At 53.4% G+C, this 20,105-nt stretch overlaps 1 protein-coding gene across 2 annotated transcripts; it reads right to left on the bottom strand.

Moving 5' to 3' along the window:
* Window positions 1-2,317: 2,317 nt before the first annotated feature.
* Window positions 2,318-19,758, bottom strand: SLC2A11 (solute carrier family 2 member 11). Of its 2 annotated transcripts, none has more exons than XM_028162381.2 (11): window positions 19,554-19,758; window positions 16,846-16,944; window positions 14,458-14,618; window positions 9,775-9,899; window positions 8,005-8,134; window positions 7,340-7,488; window positions 4,506-4,693; window positions 3,761-3,862; window positions 3,600-3,675; window positions 3,253-3,380; window positions 2,318-2,946 (listed from the first exon to the last, which is right to left on the bottom strand). In XM_028162381.2, exons 1-11 carry the CDS (start codon window positions 19,728-19,730, stop codon window positions 2,575-2,577), a joined length of 1,707 nt encoding a protein of 568 aa, XP_028018182.2. In that variant the 5' UTR covers window positions 19,731-19,758; the 3' UTR covers window positions 2,318-2,574. The 2 variants fall into 2 exon arrangements, 1 of the variants encoding a protein (XP_028018182.2); XR_003621872.2 differs by adding an exon at window positions 4,268-4,378 and having other exon boundaries at window positions 2,914-3,035; window positions 3,253-3,616.
* Between the last annotated feature and the right edge of the window lie 347 nt (window positions 19,759-20,105).

The following is a 20,105-nucleotide window of genomic DNA, read 5'->3' as shown; positions in this document are numbered from 1 at the left end:
TACCCAAAGGAGGTGAAAATGTATGTCCACACAAAAACTTGCACATGGATGTATATAGCAGCTTTATTCATAATTGCCAAAAGCAACCAAAACGTCCTTCAGTAGGTGAATAAACTTTGGGACATTCAGACGACGGAATTTTACTCAGTGCAAAAAGAACTATTAAGCAATGAAAAGACATGGAAGAAACTTAAATGCATATTACTAAGTGAAAGAAGCCAATCTGAAAAGGCTACATACTCTATGATTCCAACTATATGACATTCCGGAGAAAACAAAATTGTAGAGACCATAGAAAGATCAGTGGTCGCCAGGCGCTGAGCAGGGGCAGGAAAGGGATCACCATGTAGAACAGAGAGGATTTTTAGGGCAGGGAAAATACTCTGTATGATACTATCATGGTGGATACATGTCATCATACATTTGTCCAAAGCCATAGCATGTACAACTACAGGAGTGAACCCTAATGTAAACCGTGGACTTTGGGTGTGATAATGACGTGTCAATGTAGGGTCGTGGATTGTAACAAACGTCCCACTCTGGTGGGGGACGTTGATAACAGGAGGCTGTGCATGTGTGGGAGAGGGGGCATATGGGAAATCTCTGTACTTTTCTCTCAATTTTGCTGTGAAATTAAAACTACTCTAAAAAAAATCTTTTTTAAAAAATAGTGGGCAAAAGACTTGAACAGTCTTCACAAAAGAAGATACGTGAATGGTCATATTAGCACATGAAGAGATGCTCAGCATTATTAGCCATCAGGGAAATACCTCAATAAAACCACAAGATGCCACTACACACTCAGTGGAATGGCTAGATTAAGAAGACTGACAGTGCCAAGTGCTGATGAGGATTTGGAGCATCCAGAAGTCTCATCAAGTGCTAGCGGGAATGTAAAATAGTATATGCACTTAGGAAAACAGTTTCTTCTACAGTTAAGCATACATTCATTATTTTTTTTAACATCTTTATTGGAGTATAATTGCTTTACCATGGTGTGTTAGTTTCTGCTTTATAACAAAGTGATACATTCATTATTAAACTCAGCAATTCATTTACCCCAAAGAAATGAAAGCATACGTCTACACAACTTGTGCAGGAATGTTCATAACAGTTTTATTCATCATGGCCAACAATTAGAAACAGGGCTTCCCTGGTGGCGCAGTGGTTAAGAATCCACCTGCCAATGCAGAGGACATGGGTTCGAGCCCTGGTCCGGAAAGATCCCACATGCCGCGGAACAGCTAAGCCCATGTGCTACAACTACTGAGCCTGCGCTCTAGAGCCCGCGTGCCACAACTACTGAAGCCCGCATGCCTAGAGCCTGTGCTCCGCAACAGGAGAAGCTGCCGCAATGAAAAGCCCGCGCAACGTGGCAAAGAGTGGCCCCCACTCGCCGAAACTAGAGAATGCCTGTGCACAGCAACGAAGGCCCAATGCAGCCAAAAATAAATAAATAAAATAAATAAGTTTATTAAAAAAAAAAAACCAACCAATTAGAAACAGCCAAATGTCCACCTGCAGGGAAATGAGTTAACAAATGATGGTATATATCCATACAGTGGAATACTATTCAGCCATACAAAGGGATATATGCTAATACATGCAACAACACACATGAACCTCAAAAACTTTATCTGGAGCAAAGCCAGACACAAATGCATACATACGGTATGAAATTATATCAAATTCTGAAAAAGAAATCTGACTTATAGTGACAGAAGGCAGGTCTGCGGTTGCCTAGGGCCTAGGGCCTGATTGCAAAGCGGCACGACGGAACTTTGGAGATGATGTGACTGGTCTACCTTGATGGTGGTGGTGGTTCATGGATATGTACACCTGTCAAAACTTATCAAATGTAAACTTAATATGGATACATTTTATTGTATGTAAATTATACCTCAATAAAGTTGATTTTTACCAATCAATTCCTCAGAAAATCCTTCCCTGACCACTCCCCTCTCAAACACCCCTTGGTATACATACCCTTCACAAGCTGTATTTTCTTCCACTTCATTTCCCCAAGTTTGTTTGTTTTGTTTTGTTTTAAGATTTTTTTGATGTAGACCTTTTTTAAAGTCTTTATTGAATTTGCTACAATAGGGCTTTCCTGGTGGTGCAGTGGTTAAGAATCTGCCTGCCAATGCAGGGGACATGGGTTTGAGCCCTGGTCCAGGAGGATCCCACATGCCACGGAGCAGCTAAGTCCATGCGCCACAACTACTGAGCCTGTGCTCTAGAGCCAGTGAGCCACAACTACTGAGCCCACGTGCCACAACTACTGAAGCCCGCGCGCCTACAGCCCGTGCTCCGCAAGGAGAAGCCACCGCAATGAGAAGCCAACGCACCGCAACGAAGAGTAGCCCCCGCTCGCCGCCGCTAGAACCGCTAGCCCGCTCGCCGTAATGAAGACCCAATGCAGTCAAAAATAAATAAAGAAAAAAAGAAAATTTTAAAAATTTGTTACACTATTGCTTCTGTTTTATGTTTTGGTTTTTTGGCTGCGAGGCATGTGGGATCTTAGCTCCCCATCCAGGGATCGAACACGCACCCCCTGCATTGGAAGGCGAAGTCTTAACCACTGGACTGGCAGGGAAGTCCCACCCAAGTTTGTAATTGTGTTTTTATTGGTTTCCTGTTAACTGCCTCCAGACAGGGAGCACCGAGAGGTCCCAGACCCCATCTCTCCAGCTCACCGCTGATGGCTAAACACCAGGCCTGCACACAGTAGGTGCTCAACAAGCACCCATTAAACAAGGGGATGCAGGGCTGGTGAATGGAGAGGGCCCGAGGGAAGAGCAGCAGCCGGCTGGGCCCCAGCCAAACCTGCTGAGCTAGAGTTCTGTGGACCGGATGACCTCCGGCCCGTCCACGTGGGGCCCTGGCTCCACCCCAGGGAAGTTGAGTCTGTGCAATTCCTCTGAGATGTCCACGAAGCTCTTGCCTCTGGTCTCAGGGAGGAAGAAGCCAGTGTAGACGGCCCCACAGACACAGACACAGAGGAAAGGCACATAGAGGAAGTGGGACAAGCCCTCCTGTGGGTTAAGAGACCCAAGATCTGCTGTGGCCCGTTCAGCCCCCACATGGAAGGCCCCACCACAGGTCCTGATGAGGGACTCGACCCTCTTGGCTCAGATAAGCCCCATCCCCTTCAGTCTCACGCCTCCTGGATGGAGCCTCCCCTGGGGTTCTCATGCTGACAAGGACAAAACCTATGGCAGGGCCCCCGGGAGGGAGGGGGGGCAGGCCTACCATGATGAAGGGGAACCCCAGCCCGACTAGGAAGAGCATGGTCCACATGAGCGCCCCGCAGACCATGTAAGCAGCAGGCCGGGTCATCTGGTCAAACAGCTCTGTGGCCAGGATCCTGGTCACTCCGGCTGGAAGGAGGAGTGGGGACAGGAGGCTGCCAGCCAGGGCTCCCTGGCCGGCCTTCCCCCAACCTTGTCCCAGACAGGAAAGTGGGGCCCTTCCAGCGCTCCTCCAGCCATTCCCTCCCAGAAGCCTGTACAGTGGGGGGAGGGCACACCCAAGCATCCTTCACCCAGACATCCGTGCTCCTTCAGCCAGGCCCAAAGGCAGGAGCTCTTCCCACTCACCAGGGCCAATGCCAAAGCTGAGGATGAAGGCAAAGACACAGGACATGGCCAGGTAGGGCATCCAGGGGAGGGAGCTCTGAGGCAGAGGGGCGGGGGTGGGGGGGTGGTGAGGGGAGGTCAGAAGGGGCCCAGCCGCCCGGCCCTCATCCACGCCCAGCTACCTGCAGGCACAGGGCCGCTGTGAAGACGCTCCCCCAGCAGGTCATCAGGCCGTACCCCCCCATCAGCAGCATCCGTCGGCCCACCCTCTCGATCACCACACACTGCAAAGGAAAGGAGCCCTCACTGATTCACTGGTGTGGGCCACGGTCGCGGGTCCCTCGGTTTGCGGGCCAGCAGTGGGGAGGGGCCTCATGAGGAAGCTGGGGAGGCGGGCGCGAGAGCAATTTACCACTTCAGTGGATTAAGACATTATTAACTTTTCAGAGGACCTCAGTCATTCAACCTCATTCAGTTTCCCCATCTCAAAATGGTGGTGGGAGTGCCCGGCAAACTAGGTGCTCGATAAGCGCTTGCTAACTCGCCGTATTTTAACATAGCGACCTGAAGTGTAAGTGGCTTAGCGCCGAGGCCTGCGGTCCCCGGAGGGCCAGCACCCCGAGGGCCAGCACCCGCAAGGGTCCGCCGCAGGGCTGGGGGATGGGGTGTCATCCCGGAGGCAGACTCACGCTGAGCAGCGCCGCCAGCAGCTCGCAGCCCCCGGTCCCGATGGAGGCGTACTGGACCTTCTCTGGGGGAATCCGCGCCTGGCTGAACACTGCTTACGCATAGGCGTACACCTGCCGTAGGGGTGGGGTGGGGCGGGGGGGCGAGAGGCCGAGGCGCACCGTCTCCCTCCTGGACCCCGCTCCACCCCCTTCCCCCTCCCCTCTCCCCCCCAACCTGGGCCTGGCGCGGACTGCTCACCGCGTCGTTCCCGCACAGCTCCATGACCCCGCCCAGCACCACCAGGCTCGCCACCTGCCTCCGCAGCGCGCGGTCCCGGAACAGCTCCCACGGGCGTCGCGCGCGCCGGCCCTGGCAGGCGGCGCGCTCCCGCTCCAACTCGGCCAGCTCCCCGGCCAGGTCCGCGGGGCCCCGCAGCCGCTGCAGCGCTGGGGGAGGGGGCAGGGCAGAGGACGCTGAGCTCCCCTCCCCCAGGCCCTCTGTGGCCCCCACAGTGAGCTGCCCACGCCCACCTCCTTTCGCCTTCCCGGGGTCCCCTTGGTCTGACAGGGATGATCAGTTCACAGCACCACGGAGCAGAAAGGGCTTTAGAAACTCAGGGTTCTGCGGGTGCATCACACAGGACACGACAATTGTGGCAGATCTCCACTGCCGTCTCAGTTCTCCACCCCTCCCTGGGCCATGGGATTTGGCAGTTGCTCCCACTAAGGAGGCGTGTATACATCCGCCCCTTGGTGCTGGGCTCCGCCCTGCGACTCGCTCTGGCCCTTAGAATTAGGCTGTAGGAGGGCGTGCCGCGTGTTCCAATCCAGCCTCAAGAGACCTGCTGGTTTCTATTTGGTCTTCTGTCATCATCATAAAAACTTGTGGTGGGGCTGGCCCACTGGTCCCAGGAAAAAGCAGAGATGGCCCAGCTGGGACCGTCCTAGATCAACCAATGTCCAGCTGACCCACACCAGTGACAGAGCCTCCAGCCAGACCCAACCTTCATCAGCCAACCCCAGAGAACTCAGAGGCTTGGGCTAAGTAATTGCTTCCTTGGTCTCCCGAGGAGGTGCGACTGTTAGGCAGCAAGAAAAAAAACGGACTAAAAAAACCCCTGGTACGGGAGTAGGTGACGCCATAACTAGGACCTATGACATACAGTGTTGGTTCCTAACCAGGCAGAGGACGGTGAGGAGGCTGGAAGAATGAAAGCCCGTGTAACGTGCAAGAAACAAAACAGGTCTAATGAACTTCTGGACTTGGGCAAAGAGATCTCCAAGTGTCAAAAGCATGAACTAGCTGCCTTTACCTGAGTATTCTAAGCTGATTGTAAGGAAAATGAGCTCAAAAAGACCTTCAGAGGGAACACAATTTAATCAAATTTAACTTATTCCAGAGCTTGCTAGTTTAGTTAAATAAAAAAGAAAAAGAAATCTGTTTCTCATCTCTAGCTTCTCCATCTAGCAGAGTCCTAAGTTAAATCACAGCCTGAGAGCAAAGGCTAAATCCAGAGCAAGGCCAGCGAGCCCTGGTCTGAGGGTAAAGATCAAATCAAGGGTATGGCTTACTGCAGTGCCTCATAGACCCTCCTGGCTGGAAAAACAGGCATTACAGAGGCTTAAGGGTATTGGTCCGCCGCAGCTGGACATGCCCTAAATTCCAGTAATTAGGTTGCAAGAGAGAAGCATGTCTAGAAAAGAATTGTGGGTGTGGCTTTCTGGCACATAAATCAAATGCACAGAAAATTCACATCATTTTTGGAGAAAGTTGTATTGACAGAAGCTCTGCCAGCCTGGATGAAAAGACACCAAGACAATTTGAAATGTAATGACTTCTGTGCCCCAGTTTTCTATAGGTACATTTTCCAGGGCCCTCTTCTGGTGTCAAGGAAGGTGATAGAAAAGGAAGGACTTCTCGGTGGCCTGGGGAGCCCCTCCCTGGGGGCAGAGCCAGGGCTTCATGCAGGAGCACTCTCCATCCCAGGACAGGGGAACCTGGCAGCGTTCTCCCAGGGGCACTCAGCATTGCTATGGATCGGCAACTGCTTTCTGCCTCCTTGTCGCCTCTTTTTTGAAAAACATTTTTTCACCAGTGTCTGCTGAGTGCGCGCGAGGCAGAAGACTTGTGTTTATCTCCTAGGTCTTTGGCTCAAGAAAAGGCATATATAGACTTGACATGATCTTAAGATCCTGGACTTCAAGCCTGATGCCATGATTGGGTGAGACTTGGTGGGGGTGGGGGGTGTTTCCGGATAGCACTGAGCATGTTCCTGCTCAGGGGAGGGACATGAATAATAATTGTGGCCACCATGGCAAGCTGGGAAGAATACATTAGTGGGCCCTGGTCTTTGCCCCTTGCCACATGAGTGGAGATGCCATGGATTTTCCCATCTCTGGACTTTGGGTTCAGTGACGTGACTCTCCTTGGCTAATGGGAGTTTAGTGGGCAGGAAGGGACCAAAGGTTTGGAAAGTGCTTGTGCAGTTGGATCTGCCTTCTGGGCTAGTCTGTCAGTACCAAGAGTGCCAGGAGCAGCGTGTGCAGCAGAGCTGAACTGCTCCAGCCCAGACCAGCCTCGACTGGCCAGCCCCAGCTGACCCCGACACCATGAGCCAGCCCAATTGAGATCAGCAGGGTCGTGCAAACAGCCCAGCAAGTAAATGAGTAGAAGATGCAGTAAAGGATTGCGTGCTTTAAGCCAGAGATTTTGCGATTGTTCCTTCGGCATCATTATTGTGGCCATAGCTAACAGGGAAGACCATCAGCGCAGCTGGCATTGGGCCCTTGAGGTCTTACTCAGTGTTTCTTCATCTTGCATGTCAGGCAGGGGGCAGGTGGCGCTCCTTCTCTGCACCACCCTGGGGGTTCCCAGATGGCAGGTGCTGGGTCTGTTCCATCCTACTGCCTTGGCGCTTGGGACAGCCCCTTGATAAAGAGCTCTGAAGGGATGGATGGATCATGAAATTGAGGCACAAAGAGAGGGATAGCTTTTCCTGAATAAATGCGACCCAGGAAATGAGGACCCACATGCTCTGGCCAGATGTGCCCCATGGTCAAGGGTGGTCTGGGGGCCCGAGGTCAGGGACTCACCTGCCAGACAGGCCTCGGAGTCTCCACAGTCAATGAGGAGGTAGCGCGGGCTCTCGGGGAGCAGGGGCAGGGAGGCCAGCTGGAGCACCCCAGGCACCAGGCAGCTGGCCAGCAGCAGAGGCCAGGCCTGCGGGCCACCCAGGAGCTCCCTGGGGAGACAGAGGAGAGGCTGGGCCAGATGCCTCCTTTTCAGAGCTCTGTCCCCTACTGGCCCCCCTGATGGCAGAGGGTCTGCATTACCCTGTGCCTCTTCCCAACCAGCTCTGGGTCTGGACACCCAGGTAGGGACCCGCGATAGGACAGGGTCATGGCCCCACCTCACCCCTGGCAACTCCTCTCCCCAGGGCTCTTCCCAGGGCACAGAGCTCTGCCCTCACCTCCCTTTTCTGGGATGAACAGGACACGCTCCCTTTAAAAGCCCAAACCTGCACCCTCTCCTCTTTGCTCCCTGATCCGGAGAGGCGAGGAGAGGGTGACTTACACCAAGTGTGGCTGACTGACACCACACTGGCCAGATGCACGTGGACAGGGTTTCAACGCCTTCATACAAGGAAGCAATGCCTTAATCCACTTGGGGGGTAGGGGAGAAATTTAGGTGAAGAAGGGCTTTCCCTGGCATCCCTCTAACCTCTCAGTGCACGTGGGGTGGGGGGGGCGGCACTTACCTGAGTCCAACCACCTGACCCATCACGATCCCCAGGGCGGTGAAGATGGCTGAGGTCATGGCCACAGCCCCTCGGAGCTCCTTGGGGGCACTCTCCCCCAGGTACATGGGCTGGACGTTCATGCTCACACCTGGACATGAGCACAGCAACCGTCAGCCACAGGCTGGACTCCCACAACGCTTGGGCCCGCCTCCCCCCACCCTGCCCGCCCCCGCCGCGGTCTTGGCGCCACCAGCCCATCATCTACAGGCACTGAGTGCTGCTCCCTCAGCTCAAGCGCTCTGAGGGGTTCCTGCCCACCTGATGTAGGGCCAGCAGGACTCCAGTCAACTCCCAGGACTTCTGAGAGAGAAGCCCCATCACCGGGAGGAGTGTGAGGGGCTCAGAGGGAGCAGATGCCCACCAGCGGCCCCGGCTCTCACCTCTCACGTCAACTACCACTGCATGTTCTCCCCCATCTTGGCTTCCCTGGGGACGCACCTTGCACCCAGGGCAGCCAGTGGGAAAATGGAATTGGATGGCGCCCCCACTGCCCACCCCAGAGGGTGACAGCCGGCAAAAGCTAGGAGGCCGCAGTACTGGGTCACCATCCACCTGGGAACACGTCAGGGAGTGCTGCCCCATCCCCTCCCTGACGTGGGATCAGGAAACAGCCCTCAGCAAGGTCCTGCCTCTCTCTGAGCACTGGGTGGGGGGATCTGGGAGGAAGGTGGGTGCACTGATTGCCAGAAGCTCTCCCACAGAGGTACACCCACTCTTCCTACAGAAAATTAGGGAGGGATTCCTTCTGTGCCAGGTACTCAGGGTACAAAGTTTGACCTGGTCCCTCTTCCCTGAAATGTGGGCTGTTCTGAGTGACTCACTTCTAATAAGTAGACTGTGGCAAAACTGATGGTGTATGACTTCTCAGATTAGGCCATAAAATGCACTGGGACTGCATCCTTGCGCACACACGTGGGCTCCCTCTCTCCCATCACTTCCTCTGGAGGAAACCAGCCGCCATGCTGTGAGGACACTCAAGCAGCCCTACGGGGAGACCCATAAGCTGAGGAGCCCGGGCCTCCTGCAAACAGCACACGAGAGCGCCATCTCAGAAGCAGGTCCTCCAGCCCCAGCCAAACCTCAGGTGACTGCAGCCCTGCCTGACAGCTTGATCACAGCCTCCTGAGAGGCCCCAAGCCAGGACCACCCAGCTAAGACACTCCTGGTTCCTAACCCAGAGAAACCATGAGTTAATAAATGTTGCTGGTCTTAAGCCACTAAATTGTGGAGTACTTTGTTTCACAGGAATAGATAACTAACTAATAAAGACATCAGCACCTGGCTGTATAAACAGTAGGAATCAAGGGGGATTGTTGATGGGTGCCCCTAAAAGCCCAGGTGGACACTCTCAAAATTCTGCTCCCTCCCATGACCCAGAGCCTGAGGGGTCCCTAACAGGCTACTCTGCTTCTGTAGGGAAGATCAGAGAGCTCGTCCTAGATGCCTTTTCATCTTGACTGCCAGGAAGCTCCCGGCTTAGAGGACTTCTGTTGGTTTAAGTTTGGGGATGTTTGCCCTCCCATCCCTTACAACTTTTCCATTTTTCTAGATCCACTTTAAGTACCTAGTTATATGACCCTTTTAAGATAAATCATATCTAATCATTCTGCAAAACAAAAAAATGGTGGGCATGAATGGAAAACAAATCAATGAATGAAGGGAATAAAGAGGATACAGAAAAGAGTAGGAACAGAGGCAGGAGGGGATCCCCCCACACACACACTGTACCTGCGCTGACACCCACGAGCAGCCGTCCCAGCATGATCATCTCAAAGGAGCCTGCTCTGCGGCTGAAGCCAAACAGTGTCGCTGCGGCCACCACGAAGATGTTATTCACCAGCAGGGACTTCTTCCTTGGGGAAGCCAAACACAGGCGAGAGAGGTGGGTTCAGTCCTGAGGACCACCCCTGGGGACCCTTCTCTGAAGCTGCAGCCAGCCCTGATCAGACCTGTGTGTGCATGAGGGAACTGAGTCAGGAGTGTAAGCTACACGAACAGAAATGACGCTGGCCACTGTAGCTGGGGTCACTTGTGGGATGCCCCCAGGGGCCTACTCCCACTCCCCTCCTCCAATATGTCCCAAATTACTCTCCTTTCTGCCTCCGCCACTGCTTGAAGTGACAGAACTCGTATGGCTTTATCCCTACAGATTGAGCATTGCTCTCCTCAAACTCCTCTGTAAAGCGAAGGGCCTAATATCTGATTTCTCAGGCTCAAGGAAACCCTGGGGAGGAAGAACAGGGACTTCCGGAGTGAGGGAAGGGACACCTGGGGAGCCAAGTCCCTTCCCGTTTCCTCCGTGCATTGCAGAGTCACTGCTCAGAACCTTCAGCATGGCTGGGTGGCCTCTGCGAGGCTGGTTCAATGGGACAGACGGCAAAACAGGAAGGGGCACTGGGCATGTCAGCAGCTCCACACGATGAGGTGTCAGCTCTGGGCTCCTGACACCGCGCTCAGAGGCGCCGTCATGCAGGTCACCCAAGAGAGGCCACAGGAGGTCATATGGCTCATGTACTGACAAGGAAATGAGCCACAGGAAGCCGCTGGCCTGCTCCAAACCAACAGCACAGGGGTGAAAGATGGGCCAAAGCTCAGATCCCCTGGCCTAGAGAATGGAGAATGACAGTGGATTATAACTTGATCCAGTGGTAACTCCAGTTGTGACTTATAAGCCACATACGGCTTCCTCACTGGTATAAATTAATAGAGTACTTCCAGGACTTTCCTGGTGGTCCAGTGGTTAAGACTCCACGCTTCCAATGCAGAGGGCATGGGTTCAATCCCTGGTTGGGGAAGTTCTGCATGCCGATGCTGCGTGGTGCAGCCAAAAACAAACAAACAAAAAAACACAGTACATCCATTGTAGCTATTTATCTGGCGAATGCATTTTGCTGCATTTCAATACACAGACAACAGCAGAAATACTTTACTTCCGCCCGGCAGGGAGAGTACTGCACCTTTACCGACCTCCTTAGGGACATGGCAGCTCTCCAGCTCTGGGCCACACCTGCTCCATGGGGAGCTGCCTGCCTCAGGCAACTTGCTGGCCCGCTGCTTTGATGACTTTATGCTGAAAGGACCTGGGGAAGAGGAAGCGGCAAGTGCACCCGAAGTCATGGTAACGTACAAGCATGACAGAGTGGGAGCCGCCACACCAGTGGAGTTCCTGACGTGCGAGGGCACATTTCCTCCAAAGTGCGGGATGGCTTGCTGCCCTTCCTCTAAGAAGGATAGACAAATCTCAGATGGCTTCTTTCTACTTTGGAGGCAGCCTGTCCCACAGTGAGTGTCGCGATCTGATACCTACACTTGGTGATTTGCAAACCTGGAAACTGTGAGTAGAGTATGCCCTAGTGGGTCCAAACCAGCTGCCAGATGCTCCGCCCCTCGACCCTCTAGACCTGAGAGATTGTGGTGCTCAAAGTGCCTCCAAGGAGAATCACAGTGCAAGACCTAGGATTTTGGAGTAAAGCCACTACTTCAGTGAATTACTACCCCCTTAATCAGAAATAACTCCTGGCTGGTCACTAAGCCCTAGTGGAGAATAAACACCAGAATGGGGTGGTTGGCTTTTGTTTTAGCCAGCTGAGTCCTGGTTTTCTGTTACTTGCCGTTGATACTCCTGCTAAATACACAAACATGTTATCTTTGCAATTTTGCTTCCAACAAAGGAGGTTACATCAGTGAAAGTGGAAGGATGGGTGCCCATGGAACTCAGTATCGCATTAGGAACCCCGTCATTCAGAAGTAGATGACCTCACAAGCATATACAGTGGAGAAAAGACAGCCTCTTCAATAAGTGGTGCTGGGAAAATTGGACAGGAACATGTAAAAGTATGAAATTAGAACACTCCCTGACACCATGCACGAAAATAAACTCAAAATGGATTAAAGACCTAAGTGTAAGGGCAGACACTATCAAACTCTTAGAGGAAAACATAGGCAGAACACTCTATGACATACATCACAGCAAGATTCTTTTTGACCCAGCTCCCAGAGAAATGGAAATAAGAACACAAATAAACAAATGGGACCTAATGAAACTGAAAAGCTTTTGCACAGCAAAGGAAACCATAAACAAGACCAAAAGACAACCCTCAGAATGGGAGAAAATATTTGCAAATGAAGCAACTGACAAAGGATTAATCTCCAAGATTTACAAACAGCTCATGCAGCTCAATAACAAAAAAACGAACAACCCAATCCAAAAATGGGCAGAAGATCTAAATAGACATTTCTCCAAAGAAGATATACAGATGGCCTACAGACACATGAAAGAATGCTCAACATCATTAATCATTAGAGAAATGCAAATCAAAACTACAATGAGATACCATCTCACACCGGTCAGAATGGCCATCATCAAAAAATCTAGAAACAATAAATGCTGGAGAGGGTGTGGAGGAAAGGGAACACTCTTGCACTGTTGGTGGGAATGTAAATTGATACAGCCACTATGGAGAACAGTGTGGAGGTTCCTTAAAAAACTACAAATAGAACTACCATACGACCCAGCAATCCCACTACTGGGCATATACCCTGAGAAAACCATAGGTCAAAAAGAGTCATGTACCAAAATGTTCATTGCAGCTCTATTTACAATAGCCAGGACATGGAAGCAACCTAAATGTCCATCGACAGATGAATGGATAAAGAAGATGTGGCACATATATACAATGGAGTATTACTCAGCCATAAAAAGAAATGAAATGGAGGTATTTGTAATGAGGTGGATGGAGTTAGAGTCTGTCATACAGAGTGAAGTAAGTCAGAAAGAGAAAAACAAATACAGTATGCTAACACATATATACGGAATCTAAGGGAAAAAAAAAAAAAAAAGGCCATGAAGAACCTAGTGGCAAGACGGGAATAAAGACACAGACCTACTAGAGAATGGACTTGAGGATATGGGGAGGGGGTGGGGTGAGATGTGACAGGGTAAGAGAGTGTCATGGACATATATACACTACCAAATGTAAAATAGATAACTAGTGGGAAGTAGCCGCATAGCACAGGGAGATCAGCTCGGTGCTTTGTGACCACCTAGAGGGGTGGGATGGGGAGGGTGGGAGGGAGGGAGATGCAAGAGGGAAGAGAAATGGGAACATATTGTATATGTATAACTGATTCACTTTGTTATAAAGCAGAAGCTAACACACCATTGTAAGGCAATTATACTTCAATAAAGATGTTTAAAAAAAAAAAAAAAGAAGTAGATGACCTCAGAGGGTAATAACCTGCTGAAGGACCCACCATCAGGACTGCCATGCCCACCCAAGCATGAAGATGGGGGTCACCCCAATGGGCAAACAGCCTCAGCCGGTGGAAGTGCTGAACCAAGACAGGAGGAGAAAACCTGAGGATGGACGTCCCCGAGGCAGGTTTTGGAGTGACCAGCTCCAAAACCCAGGATCAGGCCCTCTACCTATGTTTCCAGGTTCTGGATCATATGCTTTAAACTAAATTCATCCACTAGTTTCCTTTTCTTTGATTAGTTTCCCCTACACTTTCTTCTTTCTTCTTCCCATGAGGTGTCTTGAGGGCAGTTAAGTTTACCATTAAGTGTGTAGATTGCAGAATATCAACACGTTAATGGCAGGGCTGGCAGATTGGTCGTCACGTGGAAACTCTGCACTCAAGGAGGACACCTCCGTTGTGTCGTCCCTGGTGGCTGTGACGAGGCAGTGCCCTGGGTGGTCTCAGGAAGGACTGAACCAACTAACGTGAGGAGGGGCACATGGGGAGCTGAATATATGGGCGAAAGGCGCTGACACGTGCTGGGTGGCCAGCCAAGGGGGGGGACCATGAGAGCCGCTTGTTTTTCTGCCCAGCCCTGCTTCTCTCCTGCTGTCTCACGGGTGTAGGCATGCTACCCAAGGTGGGCCAGGAACAACCCATCTCCCTTGATTCTGAGAGCGAGTGAAGATGCAGGAGGTGGAACGAGGCTGGAGCTGATGCGCTGAAGGCATCTCCCAAGAGGAAAGCCCAGGCTAGGGTGGCCTTGCATCCTGCCCTCCCCAGGCCTGGCTTTTGACCACTTCCTTTTGTCCTATGAGCTGCCCCAGTATCCTTTGCATTATCACAACTTTCCATTCAGTCTGTCAGTCTGTCTCTCTTGTTTGCGACCCAAGATCTGCATCAGTTGGATACAAAGGGGGGCACTGGGGAGAAAACACCTGTTCACAGTCAGACAACGTGTGTTGTATTGGCAGCCATGGGTCCTCCCTCCCTCCCAGCATAGGACTCTTCCCTCTGCCACATCTGCTGGGAAACGTGAGTCACCCGGTGAAACTGCAGGCAGAGCGGGAGGCCGGTGAGGAGTTGACTCGGGCCTGGGCCTGCCGGGCATCCTGCCCACACCTGGGGTGCCCCTCATTGAAGGGCATTTGGGGGTCCACAGGAAGCACTTACCTTCCCAGTGTGATGGCCATGGGGCCAGCAAGCAGCGCTCCCAGAAGGCCACCCACGGGGTACAGAGACACGATGAGGGACCACAGGAGCGGGACCAGCTGGTCGGGCAGCGGCCGGCCGGTTCGCATCCGCCACGTCTCATTGGTGAATTCCTGAATGTGCTGTGGACAGAGATGCCAGTCAGCCCCCCGGGGGCGGGGGCTCCCTCCCCACAACAGGCCTTCTCCCCACAGGCCCTGCCTCTGCAGAGCAGGCAAGTCTCCCCAGCAATCCTACTCCCTTCGGGGCAGGACCGAACTCACCCAACTGCAGGGCACTGTGCCGTCTCTTTCAAACACAGTGTGTCCTGGAGCTCAGAGCTGGCCAGTCTCTATGTGCCCCTCTGAGTCCACTATCAGTCCCCCTCCCCCACTTTTGACCTGGGAAGCCACCTGTATGGGCCACATCAGCAGGCTCCCTTGATGACCAGCTTTCTGATGGACTTGGCCATCAGTGAGCATCAGCAGAGCAACAGAGGAGGCAGGAGGGGTGTTTGTCCCCAGGGCTCCTTCGCTGGGGCACCTCAGGATTGCTGCAACGCCTGACCAAAAGACCCAGATACCCTCCTCTTGGTCAGAGATGAATGTCAGTATCTGGCTGGTCTTAGGCCTCCCAACAGGGCGTGAGGGAGGACGTGAGGATGACCAGGGGGTGTAGGTGAGCAGGCCACCTCAGGGTAATAGCTGTTAGCCTGGTGCCCACCAGGTCCCTCTGGGGGAAGGACATGCCCGGGGGAGCTGGGACCAGGGCCAGCCTCCCCTGACATTGGCTTGAAATCCTCAAGGGTGACCATTCAAGGGGGTAGGGGAAGCCTCAGAAGCCAAGGAAGTCTCATTTGCAGGAGCCAGTGATGGCCCATGGGAAGCAAGGCCTGAGAGTGTCCTGCTGTGGGCAGATCCTTCTCCAGCCATGAAGTTTGCACTGAAGTGGACACTTGCATGCTTGTTGAATAAACAAATAAAAAAGCAAATGGAGCTCAGACCTCCCTTTCTAAACCCTTCATTTCATCCTCTTTTAAGGGACTGGGCAGCTATAGTTGTTTCTGCCCAGAATGTACTCCCATCCCCAACTTCTAAGCACCAACATGCTTTGAGAGAAATTCTTTCCCCTTGACAATTACAGCCCCCTATACAGTTGGTCACCTGACCCAGGCCTGGCCAATCAAAGTGCTCCACCCTCCTGACCACATGATTGGTCTAGTGGGCATGTGATCCAAACCAGCCAATCAAACTCTTCCCCAGCCTTTCTGCTGGAACTAACAGGGAGGATTTCTGTTTGGGGGTTCCCAGTCCAGGACAGGAAGTGAGTCTGGTGACTGCTACTCTCTTGCACTGGGTGGAGGATGATGCCCCGCAGGGATGGGAGAGCCCCAGTTCCGTCCTGGGACCTGTTTCCTGCAGCCCCACCTCCTTCACAGCTATGTGACAGGACACTTGCCCTTCTCACTTAGGTGGGATAGAGGTGGCTTCTATCAATGGGGCCGAGAGATTCATCCTTTCCACAGGCATTTACTGAACATCGGCACAGGCCAGGACAGAGTCAGGTGCTGGGGACTCAAAGATGACTTGGACACTGAGAGGAGACCAGCAGGAGGCTGAGACCAAGGGCTGGGGAGGGAGGGTGACTCCAGCTGGGGGGCTGCTAAAGGAAGGCTTCAGGGAGGTGATGGCATTTGGGTGGCTCTTGAGGGGGTTCTTGCAGGTGGGGCAGAGAGGGCTTCCCATCAGAAGGAGACTTCAAGGAAGGGCTGGGTGCATTTGGGGAACTGCGTTTAACCTGCTTTGGTAGCAGAGTTGGGGGAACGAAGGTGGGAGACAGGTGGACAGGTTCTGATCCCAGGAGGCCTTGGACTTAAGGTGGATGAGTCTGTCCTTATTCCTGTAGGCACTGGGGAGCCACAGAATGTTTCTGGGCAGGGGAGTGGTTTGATCAAACTTGAGAGGATCTAGAAGGGGGAGGTCAAAGGCAGGGAGGCCAGTGATACAGGCAGGAGAGACGGGGTCTGAACTGGGATTGTGGAAGAGACCTGAGGAGAAATGGCTGGAAGCCAGAGGCAGTTAGGAAGGACTTGGTGTCCAAGAGGGAGGGAAGAGTCAGGGCGGACCCCAGTCACTGGGTGGATGGTGGAGTCATCTACTGACATCAGGGACTCAGGAGAACTTGCGAGTTTCAGGGGAGGATGCAGAGCTGGGTTTGAACTCTCAGGGCCTGTGGGACATCGCAGCGGAGGTGGACATGTGGGAGAAAGCGCCACCAAGTGGATGCTGGCCTGAAGATCTGCTGCAGGCAGCTGCTGGCCCTGGCCCAGCACCCACTGGGATGGTGACAGTGGGCACAGAGGGTACATACCGAAGTCGGGGCATTGATGATGGAGAGGTTGTAGCCAAATTGAAAAGTCCCACCAATGCCAGCCGCACAGATGGTCAGGAGCAGGACCCTGCCCTGGAACTGAGGAGAGAGGAGAGGACACAGAGTGCCTGATTACAGCCTCCACCAATCCCAGCACTGCAATCTATCTGAACCAGGCAATGATGGCTCCACTTTGCAGATGAAGAAACTGAGGCAGAGAGGAGTTGCCTAGGTCATATGGCTGGCAGGTAGCAGAGGCACCCCTAGCCTTCTGCTCTAAGTCCAGGATCTTGCTGCCCCTTCACCCCTGACAGCATTTTCCTGAGATGGACAGCCATTCCCGGCCCTCCTTGCTGGGCTGCCCCTGGGCATGCCTGCTGTGGCTCAGGGGACAATGCTTTGAGCTGGGGCCCCACAGGTGTGAAGCTCTGCCTCTGGCAGGACAGGAGACCCTGAGCTACAGTGACTCGCCCCAGTGAAACTCTCTCAACAGAGTGGCTGGGCCTCCCTCTCTTCCCTCCCAGCCTGTTCTGCCAGGAGGCTAAGAGGAGGGGCCACACGGACCTACATGTGTGGGGGCCTGGGGGGCACATGGAGCAGCAGAGAGCAGCCTGGGTCCCAGTGCCAGCTCTGCCCTTCCTCCCTCATCTTCTCTGAGTGGCTTCCTCGCTGGCCCTGGTGATGATAATGCCTACCTTCAGGCTGGGGGACAGCCAATGCGCATGTGCACTACAGACACCTGGTACAACAAAGGGCAGCTTTTCATCCTCATGCAGCACCCTTAGAGATGGAGGGAGAACTCCCCAAGGCACCCAGCTCAGCGCCCTGATGCCCCATCATTAGGTTGGTATTTTTTCGGGGGATTCACAGTCTTATTTATATTTTTTCTCTTATAATTTTTAATTACAAAATAACATGCTCATTAAATTTTTTGAAAATCCAGTGTACACTGACAGTTCTCCACTCTCCCAAAGAGCAGTGAACTGCTTCCCTCAGATATTTTCTGAGACATTCACAAAGTAGTTAACTATATAAAAATCAAATTGTTGATCTTTTCCTAGTAACTCTATACTACCTTTCTTGCTCGGGCAAATTGTCCCTCAAATATAAAGCACTGTGTCATATTTATTATTTTTTTAATACTTAAATACAAGTTTCAAGTCAGAAGGATGTTTGGCTAAGGGCTCTCTGAAGAATTTCCAGAACCTGAAGACTACTTACTCATTCATCAGTGAAATACCAAGTGCCTGACCCAGCCAGGAACTGAGCTGGGAGGCAGATACAGAGGGGCAGGGGGAGCGGGGGGGAATACAGACCTGCTTTCACCATATTGTGAGAACCTGGCCTGGGGGTGGGGAGGTAGAGGAAGAGGCTCTGAGGGCAGGATCCTGCCAAAGATCTTGCCACAGGTCTGCAGGCAGGTCTATGACAGGCACCCTGGCTGCCCGCAAGTTCCTACAAGGTCTAAGTAACTTCCTCCCAAGCCTGAAGCCAAGGGGGAAGCCAGGTGAGAACCCAGGAGTCCCGACTCACTGGAGTCACTGGAAGCACCCTGCTGGGCTGCCTGGAGGTGAGAGTTCCACTAAGAGAGCAGATCTGCAGGAAGCAGCAAGTCACGCACCACCTGATGAGAACTGAGCCCATGTGGCAGGGGTGCTGGCAGGTCTCCAAGACAGCATAAATTACTTCATTCCATGAGGTCGTGCATGGAGATTGCCTAGTCCTCTGACTGGTCATGAAAAGCATTCAGACATTAGCTATGGTGGTGATTATTGTCAGTGAATAAAGATTTCTTGCCTCCCTACTGTGGGCAATAAATCTACTGTTCTAGGTGCTGGGGATATAGTAGTAAACAAAAGAGACGAAATCCGTGACCATTCCAGCGGGGGAAGACAGGCGGTAACAAATGAACAAGGAAAATACATAGTATGTCAGCTGTGCGACATAGACAGAAAGCAGGGGAAGGTGAGATGGGGTGTCTGGAAAAGGTGGTCAGGGAATACGCCATGAGAAGGGGACATCCGCACAAAGACTTGAAGGAGGTGAGGGGAAGGGCCATGCAGATCAGCGCCGGTTGGCGGGGGAAACCCTGAGGTGGGGTGGTGAGCGGTATAGGCTTGCTCTTCCCGCTGCCCCGCCCCCTCGGTGCAGCAGGAAGGGAGGACGGAGTTTAGAACCAGCGTGGAGGAGATGAAGGTTGGGGAGAGAAGTGAAGGTGGGAAACAGGCCCAGGACGGGATGAGGCGGCCAGGACTGCAGTGCCCAGGGGCTGCTGCTTCTGGGGGCGTGTCCGGCCCGCACGAGGACCAGAGGGATGCTCTCCTGGGACGCGGCCGGTGCGCAGGTCCCGCACACTGCGCCCCAGCCCAACACTGCGCGTGAACACCTGCTCTTGTTCGTCTGGGCCGAGCACCTAGCTCCACTGTGCAAACAAGGATCAGATACTTCTGTACACTGGACGCGTTCGTTGAGCCTTCCCGAGTGCACGCCAGTCCGCAATCCCTCATCCGAGAAGCCTGGGCCGGCAGGTCTCGGAATTCAGAAGTTTGCGAAAAGCGGATCGGCGTGGAAGAGGGAGGCGCATGCGTAGTGGGCGTTTGCGGAGGCTCGCTCAAAGCTTACCTTAGCCAGAGCGCGCGGCCGAGACACGTGCGCAGGCGCACAGGGCGTAAAGTGGGTGGGGGGCTGGGGTCCCGCGAGCGGGTCACCTGAGTCCGAGGCTGTAACGACGGCTCGTGTTCATCCTCCATCCCTCCCTTTCTGCAGCTCTGAAGGTGAAAAGCCACTAACTCCTTCCTCGGCCGAGCCTGTGGCCCATCTCCGCAGATCGGAAGGGGGCTCAGGTCCGAAGTCACCACGGCCAACCCCTGAATCCGCCTTCGCATGTCTTGGCCAGCGGCTCTGATCAGCGCGCTCCAGACTCCCCCGAAATCCCGGCCCTGGCCCCTAGTCCCCTCGTCTCCTCCCCCGCTGCCGCCTCCGCCTCCGGAGTGACTCTCAGCCGGTCACTGCTGCGCTCCCCTTTGGACCTCCGCCGCCGCCCCTTCCGGCCCCTCTGCCCGGCCTCCTCTCACCCGAATCTGGCGCCCCTGCACGCCTCCGGGAGGCCCCTGTCCCCAGGCACTATGAGGGCCGAGCCCTTGATTCTGCACAGACATCCCCACTCTCCTCTAGTACAGGTGTCCCCGCCCTTTCCCCCCGGAGGAGGGACAGGATTAGGAGGGCCAAAAGGTAGACCCACCAGTCTGGAGAGCTCTCAT

Source organism: Balaenoptera acutorostrata, chromosome 13, assembly GCF_949987535.1.
Source record: "Balaenoptera acutorostrata chromosome 13, mBalAcu1.1, whole genome shotgun sequence".
In the NCBI taxonomy this organism is placed as follows: Eukaryota; Metazoa; Chordata; class Mammalia; order Artiodactyla; family Balaenopteridae; genus Balaenoptera; species Balaenoptera acutorostrata.
Note: the sequence above shows the minus strand (reverse complement) of the source record. Positions and strands in the feature narration are given on the sequence as shown.

Coding starts and splice junctions, on each gene's coding strand:
- SLC2A11 (XM_028162381.2), bottom strand. CDS start 19,730: ATGCGAAGGCGGATTCAGGGGTTGGCCGTGGTGACTTCGGACCTGAGC. Junction 9,900..14,457: donor ATGGCCATCACACTGGGAAG/GTAAGTGCTTCC, acceptor GGCTTCCCCAAG/GAAGAAGTCCCTGCTGGTGA. Junction 3,676..3,760: donor CAGCGGCCCTGTGCCTGCAG/GTAGCTGGGCGT, acceptor CCTCTGCCTCAG/AGCTCCCTCCCCTGGATGCC.